Source organism: Passer montanus, unplaced genomic scaffold, assembly GCF_014805655.1.
Source record: "Passer montanus isolate IOZ18808 unplaced genomic scaffold, ASM1480565v1 scaffold10, whole genome shotgun sequence".
NCBI classification, from domain to species: domain Eukaryota; kingdom Metazoa; phylum Chordata; class Aves; order Passeriformes; family Passeridae; genus Passer; species Passer montanus.
This window is the reverse complement of record NW_024356505.1, coordinates 17,147,147-17,169,460: the sequence shown is the minus strand read 5'-3', so window position 1 is coordinate 17,169,460 and position 22,314 is coordinate 17,147,147. Positions and strand designations below refer to the sequence as shown.

The following is a 22,314-nucleotide window of genomic DNA, read 5'->3' as shown; positions in this document are numbered from 1 at the left end:
TAAACAAGGCATGAACTAGAAATAACAAAGATGGAATATCCTTGTTTGTACTTTCCTCCATCAGAAACTGCAGCACAGACCACATGTAAATTAGATGAGCCTCAGATCTATGGGACTGCTCACCATAGTATTTTTCTATGCCCATATGCACGGCTGAAGGTGGCCACATCTGCCACCCAATGCCACTCCTCTGAGGTAAAGAAAAATGGTTCTGCATGTAATTTATAAAAACCTTGTTCTGAAAAAAACTATTCAAAAGCATTAAAAGTATAATCACAAGGATATTCACCCAGTCAATCCAAAGATGTATTCTTTGTCTAGACCTGTGGATTGCTGGCAGTTTTAGTTTGTCCTCATCAATATAGAGCAAATGGTTTTTTTCAAAAAGAAAGGTGAGAATACATAAACAGGAGAAATAGGGGCATTTTTCTCAGAAGACATAGGAAGCATATATTGCAGCAAGTGTGACACAGTTCTTATACAGCATCAGAGTTGTGGAAGAATGGGCAAAATGCATGTTCTTACCGAATGCAATCATCTTATTCATTTGTCAACTAATGCAGAATTTAAGGTTTGTGCACATGTGATGAATAAAGAGCAACTATAAAGTATACTCAGCAGAAGACCATGGAGTGTTGCAACAATGGCAGCTACTTGTAGCTGTGAAATATATCAGTACACATCAGTTATAAAATACTGCTTATGTTTTATTCATGAAAAATAACTCAGTGCTCAGGCCCCACCATCAGAAATTACAGAGCATTGAAAGTATCTGTGACAAACTACATCCAAGTATTGTGTCTAAAATATTTACCATAGAATACCATTAGAAACAGCAATTCACAAGTACAGGTTATACTTTAGGAGGGAAAAAAAGGATGTTTCAAAACTGAACTTTTAAAAGTCCAAAATAAGACAGTGGAATATGTTTTTAAGATAGTATAAGATAGTATATCTTAGTTATTATAAGATTTAATATACATTAATATTAGGGGTTTTTTTGTTTTGGCCTGTCTGTGACTTTACCTGCCCATCAATGATGAAACTTAGCATATTTTGCAAAACTGCAAATAAGTCACTGTTGCAAACCCATATAAATCAGTCTAGTGCTTCCTGGGACTAGAGTGACTTGCAAAATAAACAGAAATAAAGGGTAAATTCAATAAAAAGTAGGTTTCTTATTTTTGTCTTGTTAACTTGTATCTCATTTGCAAAATTTCTTACTAAGAAAACTGTAATATAGGGAATGAACATTTTCTTTCAGGTGTCCAAATTAACTAGAGAGAAATTTAAAGAAAAACATGATTTTTACAACATGGCAGCATAAGTATTCCCTGGACTACTTAAGGTGGAGGAGGAACCCAATCCACACAAACAACTGTAATAGCTCTGCAAAGCCTGCTTTTCTTTATATACAAAACTCCCAGTGAAGTAATGATGAACCTAAAGTAATTACAGGAACTCATAAGAATCTTCTCTACCACTATCAACAGACAAACCGACACAATCCCCCATACTTTAGATGAGATGGGGATTACAGTTTTCATATTCTTTTGTTTGTTTTGTTGTGGTTTGTTTGCTTGTTTTTCTGGACTTGGAGATAGCTTGCAGATAAAAAAGGGTTCTGTTCCCAGCTCAGCATTCAGACAGGATGCTGTCTGATTATAGCCTGGTAGGCTATATGAAAACAAGGTTTATGCAACCTCTGCCTCTCTCTGTCCCAAGTTCAATAACCTTGAAAGCATTATCCAGGTTCAGTGGAGTTTGAGAGATAATATCGTTCACTGAAATTTCATAGAAATAGATAACCAGACAGGAGACACAAGGAACTGAACATTTAGGAGCCAACATTAAATAACTTCCTATCCAGTCAGCAAATTTATACAAATTTCCACTTCTGAGCATGGCAGCCTGCTCTTTGCTGTCAAAATGCTCTGCAGTAGAAGATGTTAGGCATATGCAGTCATAACAGAAAATATAATTCAGGTAAATAATAGCCAACCAGGAAGAAACTCTGCAGAAAAACAGGCTTCATTACCTTCAATATTCACAGAATTAGTAGCTTATATTCTTAAAGGATGAAATAAATGTGGATAGCCTGAAGTTTTTGCAGATAACCAAGGTCAGTAGATTGCTATTCATCTTAGGAGAAAATTAGAAGTAAATATAATTCTTCACTGGTACTTCCAGGGTCTAAGTCTCTTGCTCATAGGACCTGGGAGGCTGCACACTGTGGCAATCAGCTCCTTTATGGATTGCTAACTCCAGACCTTTCAAGGCCTTGACTCACTTATCATATCCCAGCCACAAAACTCAACTTGAAAGCAGATTCATTGCTTGGATTTCTTTACTGATGTACTATCAGAAGTCTAAACTGCACTCCTTTAGTGATCTATGAGAACTAAGAGCTCATATTACTTGCAGCTGTCCCATAACTCAGTCCAAAGGTGATGATTTCAGCTTCTCTCCTTCTGCCATCTGAGTATTTCTGTTTCATACCCCTCCTACTAGCACTAGTATTGCATACCACCTCTCTACCATCTATCTTTGAACTGATTAATTTCTGTGTCTGTTTAAGCAGGTAATCCTCATCTAGATATAATTTTTCAGTTCATGCAGTATTGGATGTTGTGCATTCTGTGTCTCTTTACTGAAAAATACCCTTTCATAATCACAGGAACCCTCTCTTGATTATCCCAACCTCGGTCTCATTTCAGTAACATTTTAAGTACATATTTAAGCACTGCTTCTAAGTTTTACATCTTCTTACCACATATTTTGATTTTTTTATTCCCAAAACGATGCAGTCAGTGTAACACTTTACCTTTATATTATTGTTTATTATGTTTTTCTTGAAGCACTGCTTCTAAGTTTTACATCTTCTTACCACATATTTTGTTTTTTTTTTTATTCCCAAGACTATACAGTCAGTGTAACACTTTACCTTTATATGTTTATTATGTTTTCCTTAAATTATTTTAGCTTATACCAAATAAATTATATTTAACATTACCTTAAGGATTTATGGCCGAGTTGATCCTTACACTGTTTCCATTTCTCTTTCTACAATGCTATCTTTAACATGTACTTTCAAAGTGAAAATAACACAAAGCAAACAGATAGTCAGAGATATGTTCCCTTTCATCATGACAGCTGTAAAGAGAGAAAAACCCCAACCCATTCTGTTTGTGTCAAAGCTGTGGAGAAAGAGCTCTGCTAAGTAGTAAGTCTTTAACCAGAAACATGTCTATTTACTACAGTAATGGAGAACTATCTCTAAAGCCCTTACTGATTTCAACTACTGCTTTTATCATGACAGGGGAAAAAACTCTGTCCAGCAGTCTTATAATATTCTTGCCTGCATAGGGCCTTAGAAGTTAGTTTGAGGGTTGGAAGCATTGGATAAAAACTACTGCAGTTTAAGGTGCAAAATTCTGATTTGATAAAAAAATCTCCATGCTAATTACAATTTACCAGTAACATTTCTCTTGAAAAATTGAGAGAATTTAATTGCAAGACCTGAGTGGGATCTTTCAAAGCTACTCCAAAAACCTTTTTTCTCAGTCTTTTCTGGCACATTCCCTGTTGTATGATGCTTCGGGTCAATGTGATTGGCTGCCACTATTATTTAAAACAATGTGAAAAGCAAAGGCTTGGTGCTCTTACTTTCTGTTTGTACAGCTGAAAGCTATGAGTATTTTTCACAGTGCATTTTGTGCTCTCTGGATCAATGTACAGTTGAGCCAGATCCAAAAGCTAATAGCCAGTGAAATTACTAGTTAGACCTGAGCCTTCCAAATTTGGGATTTGCTGATGTTTTAAAGTGAGGTACACATTCCATATTGATCCTGAACATGCCAGGCACCTGTTCAAGGTATCTGACATGTACCATTTTGTAGTTAAGAACTCACAAAATACCGTGGTCAATCTTGCTGTACAAAGAGCTTTATATGGGTATCTCAGGAATCTTGAACAGTGATGAGCCAAAGATTCAGGTGGAGATCTACTAGAAGGACATGGAATGTGCCAGCTTTTGCCAATACTTCCAGGAGCTTGACCGTGCCTGGCTAGATAAGTAGAACCAAGCCAGCTGTGATGCAAGACTCACAATTACTTGAACTGGATAATGAAAGCTGGAGACTGCTGCAAGACAAGACTTCTAAAATTCCCAGAAAACAACAAGAAATTCCAAGGATAAGGAGAATAAATTGGACTGGCATTAGCCTGGTTAAAAATAAATGAAGATTTTTTTATTTTTTTTTCTCTAAGCACATGCTTGGTTGGGAAAAAGTTCTTTTCTGTGCTGATCGTATGCTGGTCCCACCACCAGGTGCTGTGCACACTACAGGCATGGCTATACTGCAGATGGCCTCAGAGCTGCACCTGCTCTGGGTGGCTGCTGGAGGCAGCCTGTCTCCTCCCAGCCTCTGGAGCAGCCTGGCACCCTGCCCAGCCTCGTGATCACTCCAAGTAGTCATAAGAACCTCTCTTCCTCATTCTCTCCCTCAAACCCTGACCCTGTGCTTGTCCTTGCACTGCAATATGTGGTGTGAATCACAGAATTACCCCCAGCCTGATTCATTCCTGCAGCTGGGTTGAGGTTCCCAAACCAGGCAGAGCTTTTTCCTGCTTTCCTTCTGAGCTGTGTCCCCTCTACACAGATCTCATCCCTTTGGTGCTCACACACCCCCACAGAGAGCATTTCCAAAGACAGCAGGTAATGGTTTTCGTGAACAAGAGGCAGACCCAGGGAGAGAAGCCATCACAACTTATTTCCAACGCACTTCATCTTGCTCTGGCAAATTATTGGGAGAACACATCACGCCCACGCCCTGGATAAACATCCGCTGTACAAGCAACATTGTATCATGTGTTGTGAGCGATGAAAACGCACTGCACTTGTTTGTGGCGCCTCTTTTTCTGACCTGCTACCGCTTTGCTCTCACGAGGATCTCCTTTCTCCCGGAGCACAAGGGGGCGAGGAGCTTCCACCAGAGCTACCAGAGGACACAGAAAATAGCGATGGTGCCTCCTCACAAGGTGCCACGAAGCTGAGGACAGAAGGAGAGGACAGAAGGAGAGGACAGAAGGAGAGGGCGCTCATAGCTGCGGGCAGCGCGGCCAACTAGCAATAGGAGAGGACACGGGTTTAACCTGACCGGGGGGTTTGGTTGGACTTTGCGAAGAATTTCTTCACAGAACGGGAGATTAGGTATTGGAATGGACTGCCCTGGAAGGTGGTGGAGTTACTGTCTCTTAGGGAAAGGCTGGATGTGACCCTTGGTGCCGTGGTCTAGTTCACACGGTGGTTTGGTCGTAGGTTAGACGCGACAACCTTAGAGGTCGTTTCCAATGCAGATGATTCTGTTAATAGGATTCTGAACCGCGGCTGACAGGGAAACGCCGGATGGGATCCCGCTCTGTCCCCTTTAGACCCTATGCCGCAAAAGCAAGATGCGCGACCTCCCTATTCCCCTTTCCCCGACCCTTAATTCCACTCCCGGATACGGGATCCCCCCGTGCCCCTCGGGACGGTGCTTTGTATGCCATTCCCAAGCCTTGGGCCCCCCGGCCCCCGGCACAGCCGGAGCTGCCAGGAGCGCGGCGCGCAGCCGGCTCCGCCCGCGGCCGGGTGGGCTGGGCCCGGCTCCGCCCCGCGGCTGCGCACACGCCGATCCGGGGCCTGAGCTGGCCTGGCCCGGCCCGGCCTGGCCTTGCCCCTTGTCCTGCCTTGCCCCTGCCCCGGGACGGCTCCTGCGCCCAGACCACCCCAGGCCGAGCGGGCACCGGGGCTGGCCGGGCAGCCGAGCTCGCCGGGCCGTGGTCCAAGCCTGCCGGCTGTAAACTTCGCCATGTTTGTGAGAGCAGCTAGCGCTGAGAAAATCTCTAAACCCCGGGATTTTTGACTCCTTTAATCTGGCAGCGCCCGGCTTACCGCTCAGGCAGTGTCCGAGACGTGGGTGTGTAACGTGGGAAGGGCAGCGCTGGTCGTGCCCCCCGAGCCGGACAAGTCTGTGGCTGCTCAGTCGCTGCCTTGCCCTGCTCTGCTTCGCAGGAGCTTGTGATGCGGTTAAGGTGCAGCTGACGGGGTAGGCGGGGTGGTTGCGATTCGAAATCTATTGCTGTATTTAAAAGAAGTAGGTTTGTAATCTCAGGTTTATACGTTTGTATATAAAGGGTAAGAACATCAGCTTAACTTGCTGGAGAAGTATAACAATTTAGTTTAGTTGTGCTCATTTATAACAGACTCTATAAAGTTTCACTGAGTTTATAAACAGAGTTGTTTTCTCTAGTCTTGCATGTAGCTCAGGATGTGGTGGTTCAGTCCGTTTTGTGACACTGTGTTTTGTCCATGTACCATTGTGCTGCAGTGCTTAGCAAGTTGAAGGGTGCGGTCGTAAACAAAAGCCACTTGTCGCATCTTTAATTTTCTGAACCCATTTTAACTAACTGTGAATTCTCGGAAACCGCAGCTAGGTTCAAGGGGAACCATCAGTTGCAAGGGAGACTGCACCAAAGCAGAGCTGTTCTTGGCTTTAGTGACAGCATGGAAGCTGTGACATAGAGAGATGTTATATTGTCAGAGTCACTACTGTTTAGCCTCTAAGTGCTGGATAAAAAATCAACATGTTTTTGATTTGTGGTCAGCTGTAATAAGGTTCAGACTTGGCTAGGGGAAAAATCATATTGGTGAATCCAGTTCTGCTTGAAGATGGTTCTGTGTTTTCCTCTTTGTGAACTGAGACGTTTCTCCCTGGTCTCTGGCACCATTAAATTCAATTATTGAAGCTCAGGTACACTTGGTATTGGAGGATGCACCTGCTTTAGTACTTTAATTCAAATAAAGGATGTGCTCTTGAAAGGAGTTCCCAGGCATCCTTGCCTGCTGCACTTTGGTTCATGTCACAGTGTGATCAGGCAGTGTGTGAACTTTCCCTTCTGGAAGAAGCTAAAACTAGAAGGTGCACTTCAGTTGTCAGTGGGTGTTGGATGAAGTGGTGGCAGAACAGCATGATCCCTGAGCTTTCAGATCTGTAATTGTGACAGCTATTGCCTAAGCTGCAAGACTCAAGTTCCTTAGCTTGAAGGCTGTAGGTCAGCTGCAAGGAGAAAAGTAAACAAAAACCCCATGTGAAATAATTGTCAACAGTGTCAGCAGCTTTTTCAGAACTTTTTTTTTAAATAGCTCAGTAGTTTTAATTTTCAGTTGAACAATTTCCATTATTGAATAGCTCCCAAACTTAGAATGTTTTAAAAGTTCTGTAGCAGCAGAAGGGTAAATAGCTTTCCTGCTTCTAAGGGTTTAATGACATAAGTGAACAAAACAATCCTGCATATTTGCTAGAGCAGTAACTGGGACTAGTTGGCATTTGTTGACTTACTTTCCTTCTCCCACGTTCACCTAGCATTTGTGGCAATGTAATGAATTCATGTTGTGTTTGCACTGTCATCAGTATTGAGATATTTCTGTTCTGTCTTGAGTTGTTGGTTTAAAATTTTCTGACTTATTTTTCTCTTTTAATTTTCCTCTCAGGGCTTCCTTTTAGTGAACCAGCATGATAATTCCTAACTGCCATTCTAAAAATACCTCTTAATGGACAAAAAAAACCCAGTGAAGTTTTGCATATTCTTTTTTAATCAATTGATCAGTTGATTGATCAGTTGATTAGTCAATCAATTTTAATCCATTTTATTCCTCAAAATACTGATTAATTGAGTGGCTGCTGTCTCTGTGTGTTAAGTAACTAAAATGGGTTATGTAGGTCACCTGAACAACTAAGTGCCATTGCTGTAGAGGTTTATTTTTTTTTCTCTTTGAGGTTTTTTCCCCACATGTTTCAAACTGGGGCATTTCCGCTTACTGCACTTCTTTACAGACTTTAATTTCAAATGTTCTGTGTTTCAAGGTATTTTCAGTGTCATGGCTGAAAAGCTGCTGTAATGAGGAAAAATTAAAATACACACAGGTAACAAAAATGTTTTCGTGAGTGATACTCTTTTTTAAACAAGTCTTTATAAATGCTATATATTGGCAGCTGCTATGTTTAAGTAACTCCCAATTTCCACTTTACTTCCCTGTGAACTAGTCCTCTTTTGAATTAAAGGGAATCAACAGTTTGAATACCATGTGATCTATATGTCTAGCTTGGAAACTAACAGCCAATTCTAGGTTCTCAAAACAAGTCCAGGCTAAAAAATTGACTAAAATTTGGTCTGTCATGTGTGTAGAATTTACTCAAAATTGCTTTCTATGGCCCAGTGTTGATGATTTTTTTTTTTTTAATAATACAAGGATTAGTGTGGTGTGTTAAAGCCTGTACATTAACAATCCTTTGAAAAGCTGTTGCACCTTTTGTCTGCAGTTGTACTGTTCTAACTTTAACAGTGTCTCTCATTGATCTGCTTTTAACCTGTGCATACTGGAGAATCTGAACAAAGCTCCCAGTTAATTCAGGTTCTTTACAGTTTGAGATTGACTCCAGCTTGAGCAGGCTTTGCAGGTCTTAAGGGATCTGAGCAAAGGAGAACTGAGTCTTGTCAGACTGTGGCCACACACTGACAGTTACCTGGTGCAGAGGAATAAATGCAAGCCATGTTTGAATCATTCTCCCTGAAAACATCCTTCTGACTTTTTTTTAGACATGGGAAAATCACTTTCTCACCTGCCTATGCATTCATGCAAGGAAGATGGCTATGATGGAAGCTCGGTGTCTGATAACGTGAGGAATGGTTTAGTTCACTCAGAAGTGCACAATGAAGACAGCAGATGTGGAGATGTGTCGCAGTTTCCCTATGTGGAATTTACAGGAAGGGACAGTGTCACCTGCCCAACCTGCCAAGGAACAGGAAGAATTCCACGAGGTAAGTTTCCTCATTTATTATTTTTCTTTTTTTATTCTATAAATTTACATCATAACCATATGCAGTTGTAATAATTCATAACAAATAGCTTTTTCAAGTCAAGATGAAGTTTTCTCATCTTCGACTTCTTTTTCAGCAACTAAGCATTTTGTTACACTAGATGAGTGTAACAAATCAGGTCATCTGTTACACCTGGCTGTTACAACTTGGATCTCCTCTTGTCTTGTACTATGCAACTGTTTCTTCCTCCTCAGCTTTGAATCCACACATAACCATAGCTCATCCAAGTTAAATTAGTAAACACTTAGTTTCATGACATTTTATTGCACCTTTTTCAACTACCTATTTTAAACTATTTGAATCAATACATAACTGCAAAAATGGCTGCAAATACAGAGATAGAAAAGTAAACCCAGGCTGCAACCCCTCTTCCCTGATTTATAATTAATTTTTTTGCCCTCATTGCTGCCAGTGTCCCTTTTTTTCCTTTATCCTGCTTTTTTTTCCACTGGTGCTAGCTAGGTGGATAATTCCAGCTTGGAGTTGAAAATATATAGACTCTTTGCCTGCCTTGGGAAGGACCAGGGTACACAGCCTTAGTCTCCATACCTAACTGTTTTGTTTGCTTTGCCCTCATCCTTTCCTTTTCCTCTTGGTACAACATGCTCCTTTGTTATGCTTCTGTCCTAAATGATAAGCTGCCTAAATATTTATGAAGAGACCTGTGAAAGGAGAGCACAGGATATATGAAACTGGGCAGAAGGAGAGCCAAGTGGGCCAAGGCACAGCATTTTGCTTCAGCTGTGAGATTTTCCCTTTGACTGGGGAAAAGCTGATGACACGATTTCATGTTTGAGTTTGCCTTTGCCAGACCTCTTATCCAAAATAGATTATTGGGTGTAAAATCTCTTGGAACTGATTTTGAGCAGCAGCTCAGGAAACTTGAGTGATGTCTGTGCCATGTTGTGCTTCAGTGAGATTAGGTTATGACACAGTTCTCAAACACTTGCATCTCACCTTTGTAGAAGGACCAGGGAGCATAAAATATTTCAATGGTTGCAAATACCACAGGAGATTTGTGTTTTAGCTGTTAGACTTTCTATTACAATGTATTCATGGAGTACCTCTGAATTCAGCAAATTTCACACCTGGAAAAGCTATAAAACTAAAAATTACCTTAGTCAGAAAGGGTAAAAAAGTTTGTTCTGTTAACTTGAAATACTTGTTAATATCAATAGCATGTTTTACTCAGAGTGCAGAAATAGCAGGATTTCTATGTTCAGAAGCTTCTTATTTTCACTGTAGAATCCTTGGATGTAGTACTTAAATAAATGTTAATTATTTTATTAAAGATTTTGCAGTAACTATAAAGCCATGCACATTGTCTATACATTCTAATGAAATAATGTAGTTAAACTTAGAACTTAAAATTAGTTATTTGAGCTAAGAGGTTTGTAATCATTCCTTAGTATTTTAAAGAAAAAATGTCATGTTTGGAGGTCATTTGAGGGGAGAGGGGAAAAATTAAGAATGACAGCATGACTAGTAAGGTTATAATTAATACGATATGATGGCTAAACTATAATAAATCCATGAACTTCTGTTTTGTTACTTGGGCAGCTTTAGTTTTTAGTGTGATGTATGAAAGGAGGACTGATATTTTTTTAAAGGTGGAGGATGCTTCATTGAAGTAGAGATGAAGATGTGTTTTAAATTGGTAGAGGCTTTTTAGAAGGTTGATGTTTTGCATGCTACTGTATGCTTGGTTAGCATGTTTTGCTTAGCTTAGTGATTCAGCATGGAATCAATGCCAAGTGCTTGATTAGCTAAGTGATTATTTGATCAAATTCTGTGTTTGGCTTAAAAGTTGCAGGTCTGACTTGGCCTTGAGGCCTCTGTTCTCATACAATTCCACAACAAATAACAAAATCTCTACTGGCAGATGTAGTACACGTGTTTTCAACTACTCATCTCTGCATGTGCTCTTTACTTCTGTTGTTAAGATACTCCCTATAAAAATGCTGTCCAGCGACACAACTTCCATGGAGAAATTCCAGTAGATACTTATTTTGACTTCCAGGATGCTGCAGCTCAGCAGCACCATGATAAATATGGTTTTATATACTCCTGATTTTCAGAATGCAGTGTGTGCATTGCTTGTGTTGCCCAGATCACCTGTATTGTTAGCTTTAGTTGTTTCAGGGCTTGTTTTTGGGCTTATTTTTTTGGGGTTTTTTAACCAAACCTGACTTCTGCTTTTTCAGAAGAGTACATGCCGAATGCCTTCTGGATCAGTTCTTGCTGCCTAAGCTTCTGAATGTTTTGTCCCATGAGTTCATATGGTCTGGTATAAATAGCTCAGAGCTGTTCTGCATCGCTTTTTCTCCAGGAAGTGGTGCCAGAGGCAATACTGCCTCTGGTCATGTGTGCAGCACAGAGGCAGAATTTATTGCTGTTTTGGTCCTTGTGGACTTGGTGTTTTTTCATCTTGATGTTGTGTAAGCCATGCTCTTATTTCAGAAAGTGATATAGCTACAGTAGCATTCGACCTGGGTCCTTATCTGGAATTTAAATGTTTATCTTCAGTGTTTATTCTTGGTGCCACTAAGTTGTAAGGGTTACTCTTTGTTTAAAGAGCTGCAACAACACTTATTCTTTGTTTAAATTCTGAAAGGGTGTTTTTGTTTCCAGGGCAGGAAAATCAGCTGGTAGCCTTAATTCCATACAGTGATCAGAGACTGAGGCCAAGAAGAACGTAAGTCAATAGCTGTTTGTGATACCTGAATCTACAGTTAATTATTATCTTCTAGTTAAAATTCAACAATTCAAAGGGGATAGCAATAAGAAGAATCAAGAAAAAAAATCAGTGGAATGCTTTCTTGCATTCATTATTGGAAGGACAGGGCTTGTGGGTAATATCAGCCTTAACCTCTAACTCTTGATGAGTTATTTATTAACAAGTGTGCATACTTCCATCACAGTACATCTTAGCTAAGTACAAAGCTAAGGAATACTGTGTGACCTATTCATGTTTACAGTAATGATGTATGTCTTAATCTCTGAAACATCCTAATTGATCTAAGCAGACACATCTTCACTGTTAGAGTTTGAGTTAATCAGTAACATCTTTGAGCCACTACTACAAAATAAGTTACCTTAAATTAATTTGTAACATTCTGATTTTTGCAGCTAGAAAAATCAACAATTTATGATGCAGCATATTTAATTTTTTTTCTAGGATCTACTTAGGGGGTTCACGACAATCCTCAGGGCTTCTTTCTGACATGTTTTGGTTTTTACTTCTTTTTTTTTAATGTTTTGATATTTTTGTAGTAAACAGAAATGAGTGCCAGGTAAAAGAAATATATTAGCTTCACGTAATACTATTCTGGATAATATATCTGACGTAATGGTAGTGCAAATATGAAACATACTACTTTAGTGTTCAAATCTTGACAAAATTGGAGCTGAAGTAGATCGTTTTATTTGGGGAGAGTTTTTTATTATCTCTCACACCACTACCACCACCCCACCCTCCTATGCACACACACACACACACACCCATTTCTATTAGCGCAGACCCTTTTCTATTAGCTTGATTGTGAATTTCCTGCTCCTTAGCTGAAGTCCTAACACTTTCCCTGGAAGTCGGGATTCTCTGTCATAAAAGCTTTATTTTGTGGTCTGGGTGTTTTTTGTGAGACTTCCGCAAAATGATGGAAGTTGTACTATAAATAAATGTTAAGAGGAAACGGATTTGTTTCAAAGCACATAAATATTTACCTCTTCCATTTTCCTTTGCAAATTACAAGTGTGGGGATAACCACATGGTTTGAAATGTGATTTCTAATATTATGCAAGAGTAACAGCTGTTTAAGACATAGCTGTGAAGTACAGCATAGGGTTTTTTTCCCTTTTTAGAAGCTAATGGAATTAGCTTCTAATAATGAATTAATTGTATACACTAGTCCTGCTCCTTATCATTTAAAATAGCATGTCATTGTTTTTTAATATACTTTTGACTCTGAATTGTGCTCTTTTTTTTTCCTCAGAAAGCTCTATGTGACTGCTTCTGTAACTGTGTGTTTACTACTCTCTGGACTGGCTGTATTTTTCTTGTTTCCTCGCTCAATTGATGTTCAGTACATTGGTGTGAAGTCGGTTTATGTCACTTACGAACAGGAAAGACGGATAATCTATCTCAATATTACAGTAAGTCTGACTTTTTGGGTGTTTGTAATGCATGAATGCAACAGGAGATACTGCTTTGGGAGTTTAATGTATGTAGAAACTGTGGTCTGGCTGAAAAGCTTAATTGGTGCCTTAAGAACTAGAGTTGGTGACCAGTTTGAAAAATGTAACTGAGCCTGCTGTGGCTGGTTCCAGCAGCTGTAGCTAATAGACATGTATGTAGTTGCAAGCTGACACTGGGTATTCTGTTTTCAAAGGAACAGTAACTTTGGAGTTCTCCGTGTTACTTTTGGAATATGTCTGAAATGTAGTGTGTGTATGTAGGAATGCTATTTGCTACTTCCTTGGTATTATGCCTCTGTCAAAATTGGTGTCAAGAAAAAATACTTTCTTATCCACCTTAAAACTTAAAGGAGCTCTTCCCAGATAGTTCTTGATTTCTTTGTAGTGACCTTCATACAGGTTTGCCTAAAAACTTTTGGTAGAGTACTTCATTTTAAATAAAGCAAAGCTGCAATGGGAGAAAGAGGTCCTTTGATAGCTAAATTTCCTGGAAGGAATAATTGAGGATAGGAAGAAATGCAATATTTGAAGTGGAGGGTTGTTACCAGGAAAGTTTGCGCAGAAGTTTGTGTTACTCAGTATATTCACTAAACAAACTCAGAAGTGATAGTGACCCTACTCCTCTCTGCAGTCCTCACAGGCAGGAAAATCTGCTTGCAGAATTTCTTATATTACTGTCTCATGCACAAGACTCAAAATGCTTGCTCACTGAGATACACAGAATGGATAGGCATTACTGTTTTGTGTTTGTTTTTTCAGAACACACTTAATATAACGAATAACAACTACTACTCTGTTGAAGTGGCAAATATCACAGCCCAAGTTCAGTTTTCAAAAACAGTTATTGGCAAAGCACGGTTAAACAACATCACCAACATTGGTCCACTGGATATGAAACAGGTGAGTAGCTTAGGCTTTCAAAGTTGAACATGTGTTAATCTTCATATATAAATCTACTTACTGGTGTTTTCATTGCTTTTTTATTGTGGTTGTTTTTTAGATTGATTATATGGTGCCCACAGTCATACAAGATGAAATGAGCTACATGTAGTAAGTACTCATTCACTTTTAAATATCACATGAATCTTATTAAAAGTTGCAGTGCTGTTAAAAACAACTTTTTCCAAAGTTAGCAGGAATCTGTTTGAAGAGATGCTAGGGCATTTTCTTTAATTTCAGTAGTACTGCAAGATAGGTAAATCACAATTGCTTGATTAGTTTCATATAGTGGCTTGCTGTACCTGGCTGTATACCCTTTAAATGGTATCACTTTTGTGGTATTTTAGGACTTGGCACTAGTTAGAACTGCTGCTTTAGGGGTGAAAGGGCAGGTGTGTTCCCCTAACAAGTTCTCTAGAACTTTCCCACAACTTTCTCTGCAGTAGAAGGAAATTTGTATTTAGTGGTATACAAATTAGAGGCTTGTCTTCACATGTTGTGTATACAGTAATAAGCAGGGTTTACAGCCTGCCCTTTGAGTGGTTTTATTCATAGCTCCTGAAAGTTCATTTGTCCAACAGACTGTTACCTCATTATATCTTGGTCACAAACCCCAATTTTAGTTCTCTTACACTGAAGTCCAGACTGAACAAAAGAGTTAACTATTGAGGCTTCAGGTCTTTATACATTTCTAGTGAATGCCAGCCTCTTTGGGACGGGAGAAAACCTTGTTGCCTTCAGTTGTTGAAATAAAATGAAATAGGTATGAAATGCTAAGTGAGGCACAAACTTCAAATCAACAGAAACGTTGAACCTCTAACGTACACCTTTTAAAAGTAAGTTAGCTTTATGTAAACACTGAATCTTGTGAATCTGCTCGCACTGTGGATGCATGAGGATTAAATAAACTTAATAAATAGCCTTCATAGAACTCATGATAATGCTGTATTTTCTTACAATTTGGGTAAGCTAAGTTCACTGACTCTTTATATTTTATTTTTGTTGGTTCTGGGAGAAAGAATGACAAAGGCATGAAAATATTGTAGGTGGCTGCCAAGCAATCTTACTGCACTGATCACTTACTTTTCATTCTAAAGCTGATAAATTTGTGACCAAGAGCAATGATTTAAGAAGCAGGGGTTAAAAGTATGCACTTACATGGTGCTCTTCATGGCTGGTATGTAGGCATGTGTCAGAAAACGTAAGTCCAAAAAGGTTATCTTGCAAGAGAACAATAACCTTGACTTTGGAATATGTGTATGTTGGTTAAAGGTTATTTTGCATAATATAGAAGTGGATGAGTTCAAAAAATAAGTGACAAAGTGATACTGACAGGCTTTAAATGTAGTGGCTCTGGTTAACCTTGGTTAGCTTCTGGAAGGTGGAATGAACACTTTCTGAGGACACTGGTGTTGTGTCCTCAGCATTACATGGGAGCAAGCACCTGTGAAGGCAGTACTTGTAAAAGTAAGACTTGTGTGTGTCACAGTGGGTCCAGGTGAGCATACAGTCACTGGCGAATGATTCTGCTGCCATTGCCAGTAGCTCTGTAATCTCTGTATACAGACAGCAGAATTTCCAGTTGAAACTAGAAGTCTTGCATTTCAGATAATAACTCTGGAAAAGTTTGATGTAAATCTAACAATTGTTCTTCTTTTTTGCAGTGACTTCTGTACTTTACCATCTATCAAAGTACATAACATAGTAGTGATGATGCAGTAAGTATGGTAGTCTTCCTATGTGTGAGAAACAACTTCAGAAGCCATGTAATTCTCATTAACATAGTACTCAAATACTTATTCCTGGAGACTTGGTATCATAGATAAAATGAAGTCAAGTTGCTTTTTAGTGTAGCAGCTTTATAGTTACAGAAAGTGAACTGTCTTTTGACAGGTTCTGGAGGTGCAAAGACTGGATTGAGAATCATTGTTACTGTATCTACTGTGCAGCGGGGGGGCTGTAGCCATGGAGCTACTGATGTCTCAAAAACTTTAGAATTATTTTATGTATCAACCACTGTTCAAAACTTGCTGAGATCTTTGATCTTGAAGGAGTTCATGGTTTTAGCACTCTGTCAGAGACTGCTTTGCGACAGTGCTTTTTTGTGACATTACATAAATTTCAGAATGGTGGGGTCTTTCATTGGTGAGGGACCAGGGCATATCTTTAGAGTAGATATAGCATGGCTTGTAGCTTGTTTAGTCATTTGCTTTCTTATCACAAACCAGAAATATTATTTGTAGTGGTAAATTTTACAAGTAAACCTCAACTTTAGCATCTTTAGGAAAAGGACCCAGATGTCTTTCATGGAGAAAATCTATAGTGGTAAATCAGTAATGTTCTTAAATTTATTTAAAACATATTTTGATCCAAAACCTTTTCCTTAATAACCCTAGTAATATAAACACGGTGATTTTTAGAATAGGAAACTCAAAATCTCTTCTCTTCTGTCTTTTTAAGAGTGACAGTGACAACCTCGTACTTAGGCCACCCTGAGCAAATATCCCAGGAGAGATACCAGTATGTGGACTGTGGAGGAAACACGACCTACCAGCTGGGCCAGTCAGAATATTTAAATGTCCTTCAGCCTCCACAGTAAAAGCACCTGTTGGTTGGTGTGGAATGACTGCAGTTGGTGCTTGCAGGGATCCATTGGATAAAACTGGTGTTCCATGGAGTGGAGAGTACATGTGATGTACAGCATAGCAAACATGGAGATCTGTACACTTTAGATGCAAGGAGGGAAAGGTGCAAATTGTAAATAGGTGCACTTGTTAAATGTTGTGTTTTCCCCTTCTGTTTGCTTTCTGTTACTGTAAGCACTTCTGTCAAGTTGTGTGGTGGGGGGAGAGGGGGAATATCAGATTCTTGAACAGAAATGGGACTTTTCCTTACAGTGTGGTACATCAACTTAGAGTAACTGTGTGTATGTCTGTGTTTAGGTGAAATGTGTCACTAATGAGCATTTTCAAAAAGTAATACTCATAATTTTTCAGTTTATACTTCAGTTCTTGATATTTGACTATTGAAAATGGAATGTTACTACTTAAATAACAAGATTACTTTGAGATGTCTGGGTATGAAATTTTTGTTAGTAACCCAGTGACAGTAGTTCTTTATTTTGGGATTCTACGCTTTATTTGCTGTCCATGGTTAGAGGTGACATGCAGTCTATGAAAGCCAGGAAAGCTCTCTTGGATGACACTATAGTTGAATGTGCAGTTTCTAGAATCTGGCATATTTTCATTCATATTCCCTCTTGATACCTCTGGGATGTTATAAGGAGAATATATATTGTTAGATTTAAAGAAACAACCCCCACAACAATTACTGACAAGGAAAAACACAAGACTCTAGAAAACAAACAAGACTTTACTAGTCTGTTTTTTAGTAAGCTTTGTAGAGCAGGTATTAAAATCAAGATTGTGCATTTGGAACTAGATGGGCAACTTTGAGCATGGGTTTGGAGAGCTTGGTGTAAATTTTTGTGATTTTTACTGTTTTAATATATTATGTACCTAAGCAACTTTTAAGTGTTAATGTGTTGGGTTGTGTTCATTTCTCGCGCAGGCTCAGTAAGCAAATGCAGTAGTTATCTGTACCTCCAGAGCACTCAATGGTCACATCAAAGTTATCTAAGGGAAGATGAAGCAATTCTTTCTGTAGGAGTAAATGCTTATGTAATTGTGAGATTACTGACTGACAGCACAAAATAGTTTCTGTAGCACAGTTTGCACATGTGAATTTCTGGGGTAATTGTCAATCATGATGATTATAAACTTTGGGTCCAAAGTTGTTTGACTCCTGAAGGCTGACTGTTCTGAGGGTTAATTTTTTAATTAGCTAGATCAGGATTGTTTTATTTCTGAATTAGGTGAGATGCAGCTGTAAGAAGGTACTATTGAGTCTGTTGCATTGTAATGAAAAATGTATTTTTTTAAATAGGTATTACTGGTTTTTTTGCTGCCTATCTCCTGGAAATAAGCTACACAAAATGAATTGGCAAAAAACACAATAGAAAAAGGCTTCTGAGTAACTTGCCACTAACAATCTCTGATGCCCCAGTGCTTCAGTAAAGATAGATGTCTACATTATTCTCTTATTTGCTGTCCTCTCTTAGATGGACCTAAGGGGGGGTGGGGAAAAACGTGGGTGATGTACCCCTGATTTAAGAGACATTAAGTAACCATAATAAACCCCTAAATCCCCCCCCTCCTCTATGTGAATTGCTATGAGCACTTACTCTAGAGTCTGTGAAAACCTTTGGAACTTCAACTGTCATATAGCTGTTGTCATATATCAGTTTCATATAGTTGTTGATAAGATTAAGACTACATCTTCTGCCTTAGAGAATTTCTGTAACTGCAGTAGTCAATTGAGTTTACTTATTGTAGTTATATTCCAAAGATTATTCTTGATTTTGGGCTCTTAAAAGTGAATATTCTTTATTACAGCTCACAGTCATGAGGGAAACTAGGCCACAACTGACTCACCTTTCTAGAGTTTAGATGAGGTTCAGTCCTGTAGCTGCTAAAATGCATTTATAAGCTTGTCTGATAGCCTGAAAAGATACAGGTGATAGCTAAAGACCAGGAGAGCGGGGAGCTGGCTAGAAGCAGAGAGGTAAACTCATAATATCCTGTTGTAGAAAGATATGCTGTTAATGGCAAGTAAGGAGAGAATTCTGGTTTAAATCATATCAGAACTGAAGTCTGCCAGCAAGTGACAGAGGCTCTTTTCCTCTAGACTTAAATATTTACACACTGGAGTGTTGTTTTTGTTTGGGGGTTATTGTTTGTGGTTTTTGAAATAGAAAAAGAAGAAAACAGCTGTAGGCAGATAGTTATATTGACTTAAACCATATTTTTCTTCCAAGGGTGAAAAGTAATCTAAAATAACTGGAATGGCACAAAGATCAAATTATTTGGTGACAGTAGTGAATGCTGCTTTTGCACAAGCATGGCAGGGGTAAGTTACACTTCATGTAATGTTGAGACTCAAACTTGCTTTAGAAATTTTGGTGGACATGCTGAGCAAAATCAGTACTTAAATCTGTGATTCTTAACCTTGCATGAAGTGCGTGGAATTCTCTGATTTAAATTAAAGAATTGAGTGGAGTCATTCTTTCCATGTATGTGTCAGAAGAGAGAGGATAAAACTCAGGTTATTTTAATCTAGGATATCTAAACATCAATTTGTGATAGACTTACTGAATGATGAAAAGTTCTCATTTTAAGAAACAAACTGGGTTAAAAATCCCACTGAATTCTCAAATTAAATCAATAATGGGAGAATAAAGAGCTTAAGGTTCCAAGTGCTAGTATTCCCTTGCACAACTGTCAGCATATTACTAACCAAATAAGGCAAGTATTTCAATTTATCTACTGATTTTAATATAGCGTCTCATCAGATAAACAGGTAAATATCTTGTGACTATTTAACTTGTACTTGCTTTATGTGACCAAGCTTGGAAACATGCTAAGGGAGCAAGAGAACTCACTATTAACGTATAACTTTGTAAACAAGGTATCAGTATAGATCCAAGTGCCAGACCTTTTGTTTTTCACATTCGTTTTATCTTGATCTTAAAATAAAAAAGGCAAGCCTTTCAGTTCAGTTGTAAATCAATAAATAGAATTCTCTCCAGAAAGTCAACTTGAAAAATTAAAGGGTTTTTTTCCTGGGTTTTTTTTATGTGTGTTTTCTGAACTGATTCATATTTCATTCATATCTTCCTCTGGTCTTCAAACACTATCAAAATACCTTTATGCTGATATTGCAGTGTGTTTATTTCTGGTAGAATTCTTTTCACTTGAATATTTTGTAGCAATTCCTTTGCCAAAACCTGTTGCACTTTAAAATAGAAGCTCTGATAGTTATTTCTGAAAACAGTAAGAAATATAGTTCGGATGTTGCACTGTAATGGCACTATTGAAAATCAGCTTAATGTATTCTGTTTAAAATAACTATAAAATTTCAAAAATTTAACTGAAGTATGGAACACTTAAATGCGTAAGAATGTTGACTGTTTGACCATTGGAGAACAAAGTTATTGTACGTTTCAAATATACTGCTTTAAAAATAAAAGAATTAATAAATAACCATCCAAGATCCAAACCATCAAAGATCTAATCATCAAATATCTATCTGGAGAGATTTAAAGGGAAGCACTCTTATTAAAAGATTAAATACCTGACATTTCTGAATTCCTGTTGTGGGAAAAAGCCTGTAGAAGTTAATTCATAATTTCTTTACTCATCTCAATGTCATAGGGATGGTTGCTTAATTCCTAATCTTTTGTGAAGACAAACCATAAGTATATTTTTTCTCTGTGGTGTAACTTCGAAGTTCTTAATGCACTTCTGATGTGTGCATGACCTGGATGTTAACATTTTAGTGTTTATATTTTGCAGCCTGATATTGGCAGATTTGAGTACATGTTTTAGTTGACTTTGCTTCAAATTGTCCTTGAACTTCTGTAGTGAATATATTTTTTTCATAATAGTGCATTGCAAACATGCTGGGCTTTTTAGCATGTGGTTTATAAAGGGAGCCATTTAAACACCAAACCTCTAAGTGCTTGGATTAAACCATGAGGGTCTTTAACCTGACTGAAGTTCTGTGCCCTCATGATGGAAAGGATGGTGCTTGGAGTGGTATAAAAGAAATTTCTATATTCAGAAAATGCTAAAAGAGAAATAGTGTTATTCAGCATTTAAGGTTTCCCTTTTTTTCCTCCTTTTTTTTTTTCAGGGGTGGTAGTTGTGGTTTTGTTTTTCCTCCCACCCCGCTAATCTATAGCAAGACATCTCTCTGTTCCCAGACAGCACCTTCTGAAATGGGTGACTTGTTCCAGAGCTGGGCAGCTGCAGGAAGCTTCACTTCAACTGAATTGCACTTGCAGAGTTAGGAGATGAGAAAGACCAGCAGTGGTACCTCTAACAACTATGAACTACACTTGCCTGTCTAAAATGACACGACCCTAGTAATTCTTCCAGGCTTTCCTCTACTGAAAGGGAAGGATAAATAAAGCAAGTGCAACCAATATACTTCAGCAATGTACTACTTGCAACCAGCAAAATATTTGTTAGTGATGGCCCTGGTCACACCAAAAAGTCTCCTTTTTTTATTTTGGCCCAGGGAAGGAGGAATAGATCCCAGCCAAAAGATATTGAGAACAAAGATTTGGCTGTGGCAAAACGCAATGTCTGTTCCACTTCAGAAGTCACCTACCTATTTTAGGTGAATTGTGATCATTACCAGAGGGGTGTTTTGGGGTAGTTCTATTACCTACAGCTTTTGCCATGGGAATCTGCTTTTCCATGGGTAGGCAGGCCTGTTGGCCAGGAAAACCAGTCTGCATGGGATCTGCACATGTGTGGAGAGCCCTTCAGTCTAGTGGGAGACTGTTCAGTGGGAGTAACATCCTGATCCTCATACTCTCCTCCTCCAGCCATCACAAGGGTCCTACAGCTTGGATGCATGTGTTTCCTGGGTACTGAAACTGCTTTTGCTTTGCATGGGCAGGGATGTTTAGTACCACACATGTCGGTGTATTATGGTGCCTGAGTATTTTGGGTCTGACTAACTGTGGTTTAGTTCTTTTGTTTGTTTTAAGGAAGCAAATTTAACTGCTGTTAACATCCAATGTACAGAGTGTGCATATAATAGCTTGAGATATGTATAGAAATACTAATGAGTGATAACTATTTTTGTAACTTAAGATGTTCTTGTAAGTGTGTAGCAAACAATCTATCCAGTAAAGCATGATAAACACTCTAGAAGTCAAAGAGTATTTTGGAATAACTTGTAGGACACAGAAGCTATGTTAACGTAAGCTAACTGGGGCGCAAGGGATGTTGTTATTCAGAGGTTCAAAATCTGGGCCTAACCTTATTATGAATATGTTTCTAGACAGGATTGTTTGACTCAAAGAATTATATTAAATTTTCTATTTTAAAAGCTTGGATCACGTATATTTTTTTTTAACTGACTTAGTATTTTTCTCCCCTTCTTCCCTGTCTCCCACAAGTTTTCCCTCTATCTCACCATATTTTCCCTCTAGCTTTCATGTATTTTCAAGGATATTACTTCAATTTTTGTAACTTGGCATTCCATGATGTGAAGACTTTGCAATCTACTTTTTTTATACTATGTTTTATTGTGTTAAGCCTGTAATAAACTTGAGTATCTGAAAGCTGAACACCATATGTGAATGAATTAGTGTTGTCTCACTGAACTACTGAAGCAACTGAGTCC

The 22,314-nt window shown here is 38.6% G+C and overlaps 1 protein-coding gene across 2 annotated transcripts; it reads left to right on the top strand.

Annotated features, from left to right (window-relative positions):
* The first annotated feature begins 5,221 nt into the window (after positions 1-5,221).
* On the top strand, positions 5,222-22,263 carry TMEM106B (transmembrane protein 106B). 2 transcript variants are annotated; one of them, XM_039704185.1, is made up of 8 exons: positions 5,222-5,237; positions 8,641-8,862; positions 11,554-11,617; positions 12,915-13,074; positions 13,876-14,016; positions 14,117-14,166; positions 15,720-15,773; positions 16,516-22,263. In XM_039704185.1, the coding sequence occupies exons 2-8, from the start codon at positions 8,643-8,645 to the stop codon at positions 16,652-16,654; spliced, it is 828 nt and encodes a 275-aa protein (XP_039560119.1). In that variant the 5' UTR covers positions 5,222-5,237; positions 8,641-8,642; the 3' UTR covers positions 16,655-22,263. The 2 variants fall into 2 exon arrangements, with proteins under 2 accessions (XP_039560119.1, XP_039560111.1); XM_039704177.1 differs by lacking the exon at positions 5,222-5,237 and adding an exon at positions 6,218-7,967.
* Positions 22,264-22,314: the final 51 nt, after the last annotated feature.

Coding starts and splice junctions, on each gene's coding strand:
- TMEM106B (XM_039704185.1), top strand. CDS start 8,643: ATGGGAAAATCACTTTCTCACCTGCCTATGCATTCATGCAAGGAAGAT. Junction 13,075..13,875: donor TAATCTATCTCAATATTACA/GTAAGTCTGACT, acceptor TTGTTTTTTCAG/AACACACTTAATATAACGAA. Junction 15,774..16,515: donor AACATAGTAGTGATGATGCA/GTAAGTATGGTA, acceptor TGTCTTTTTAAG/AGTGACAGTGACAACCTCGT.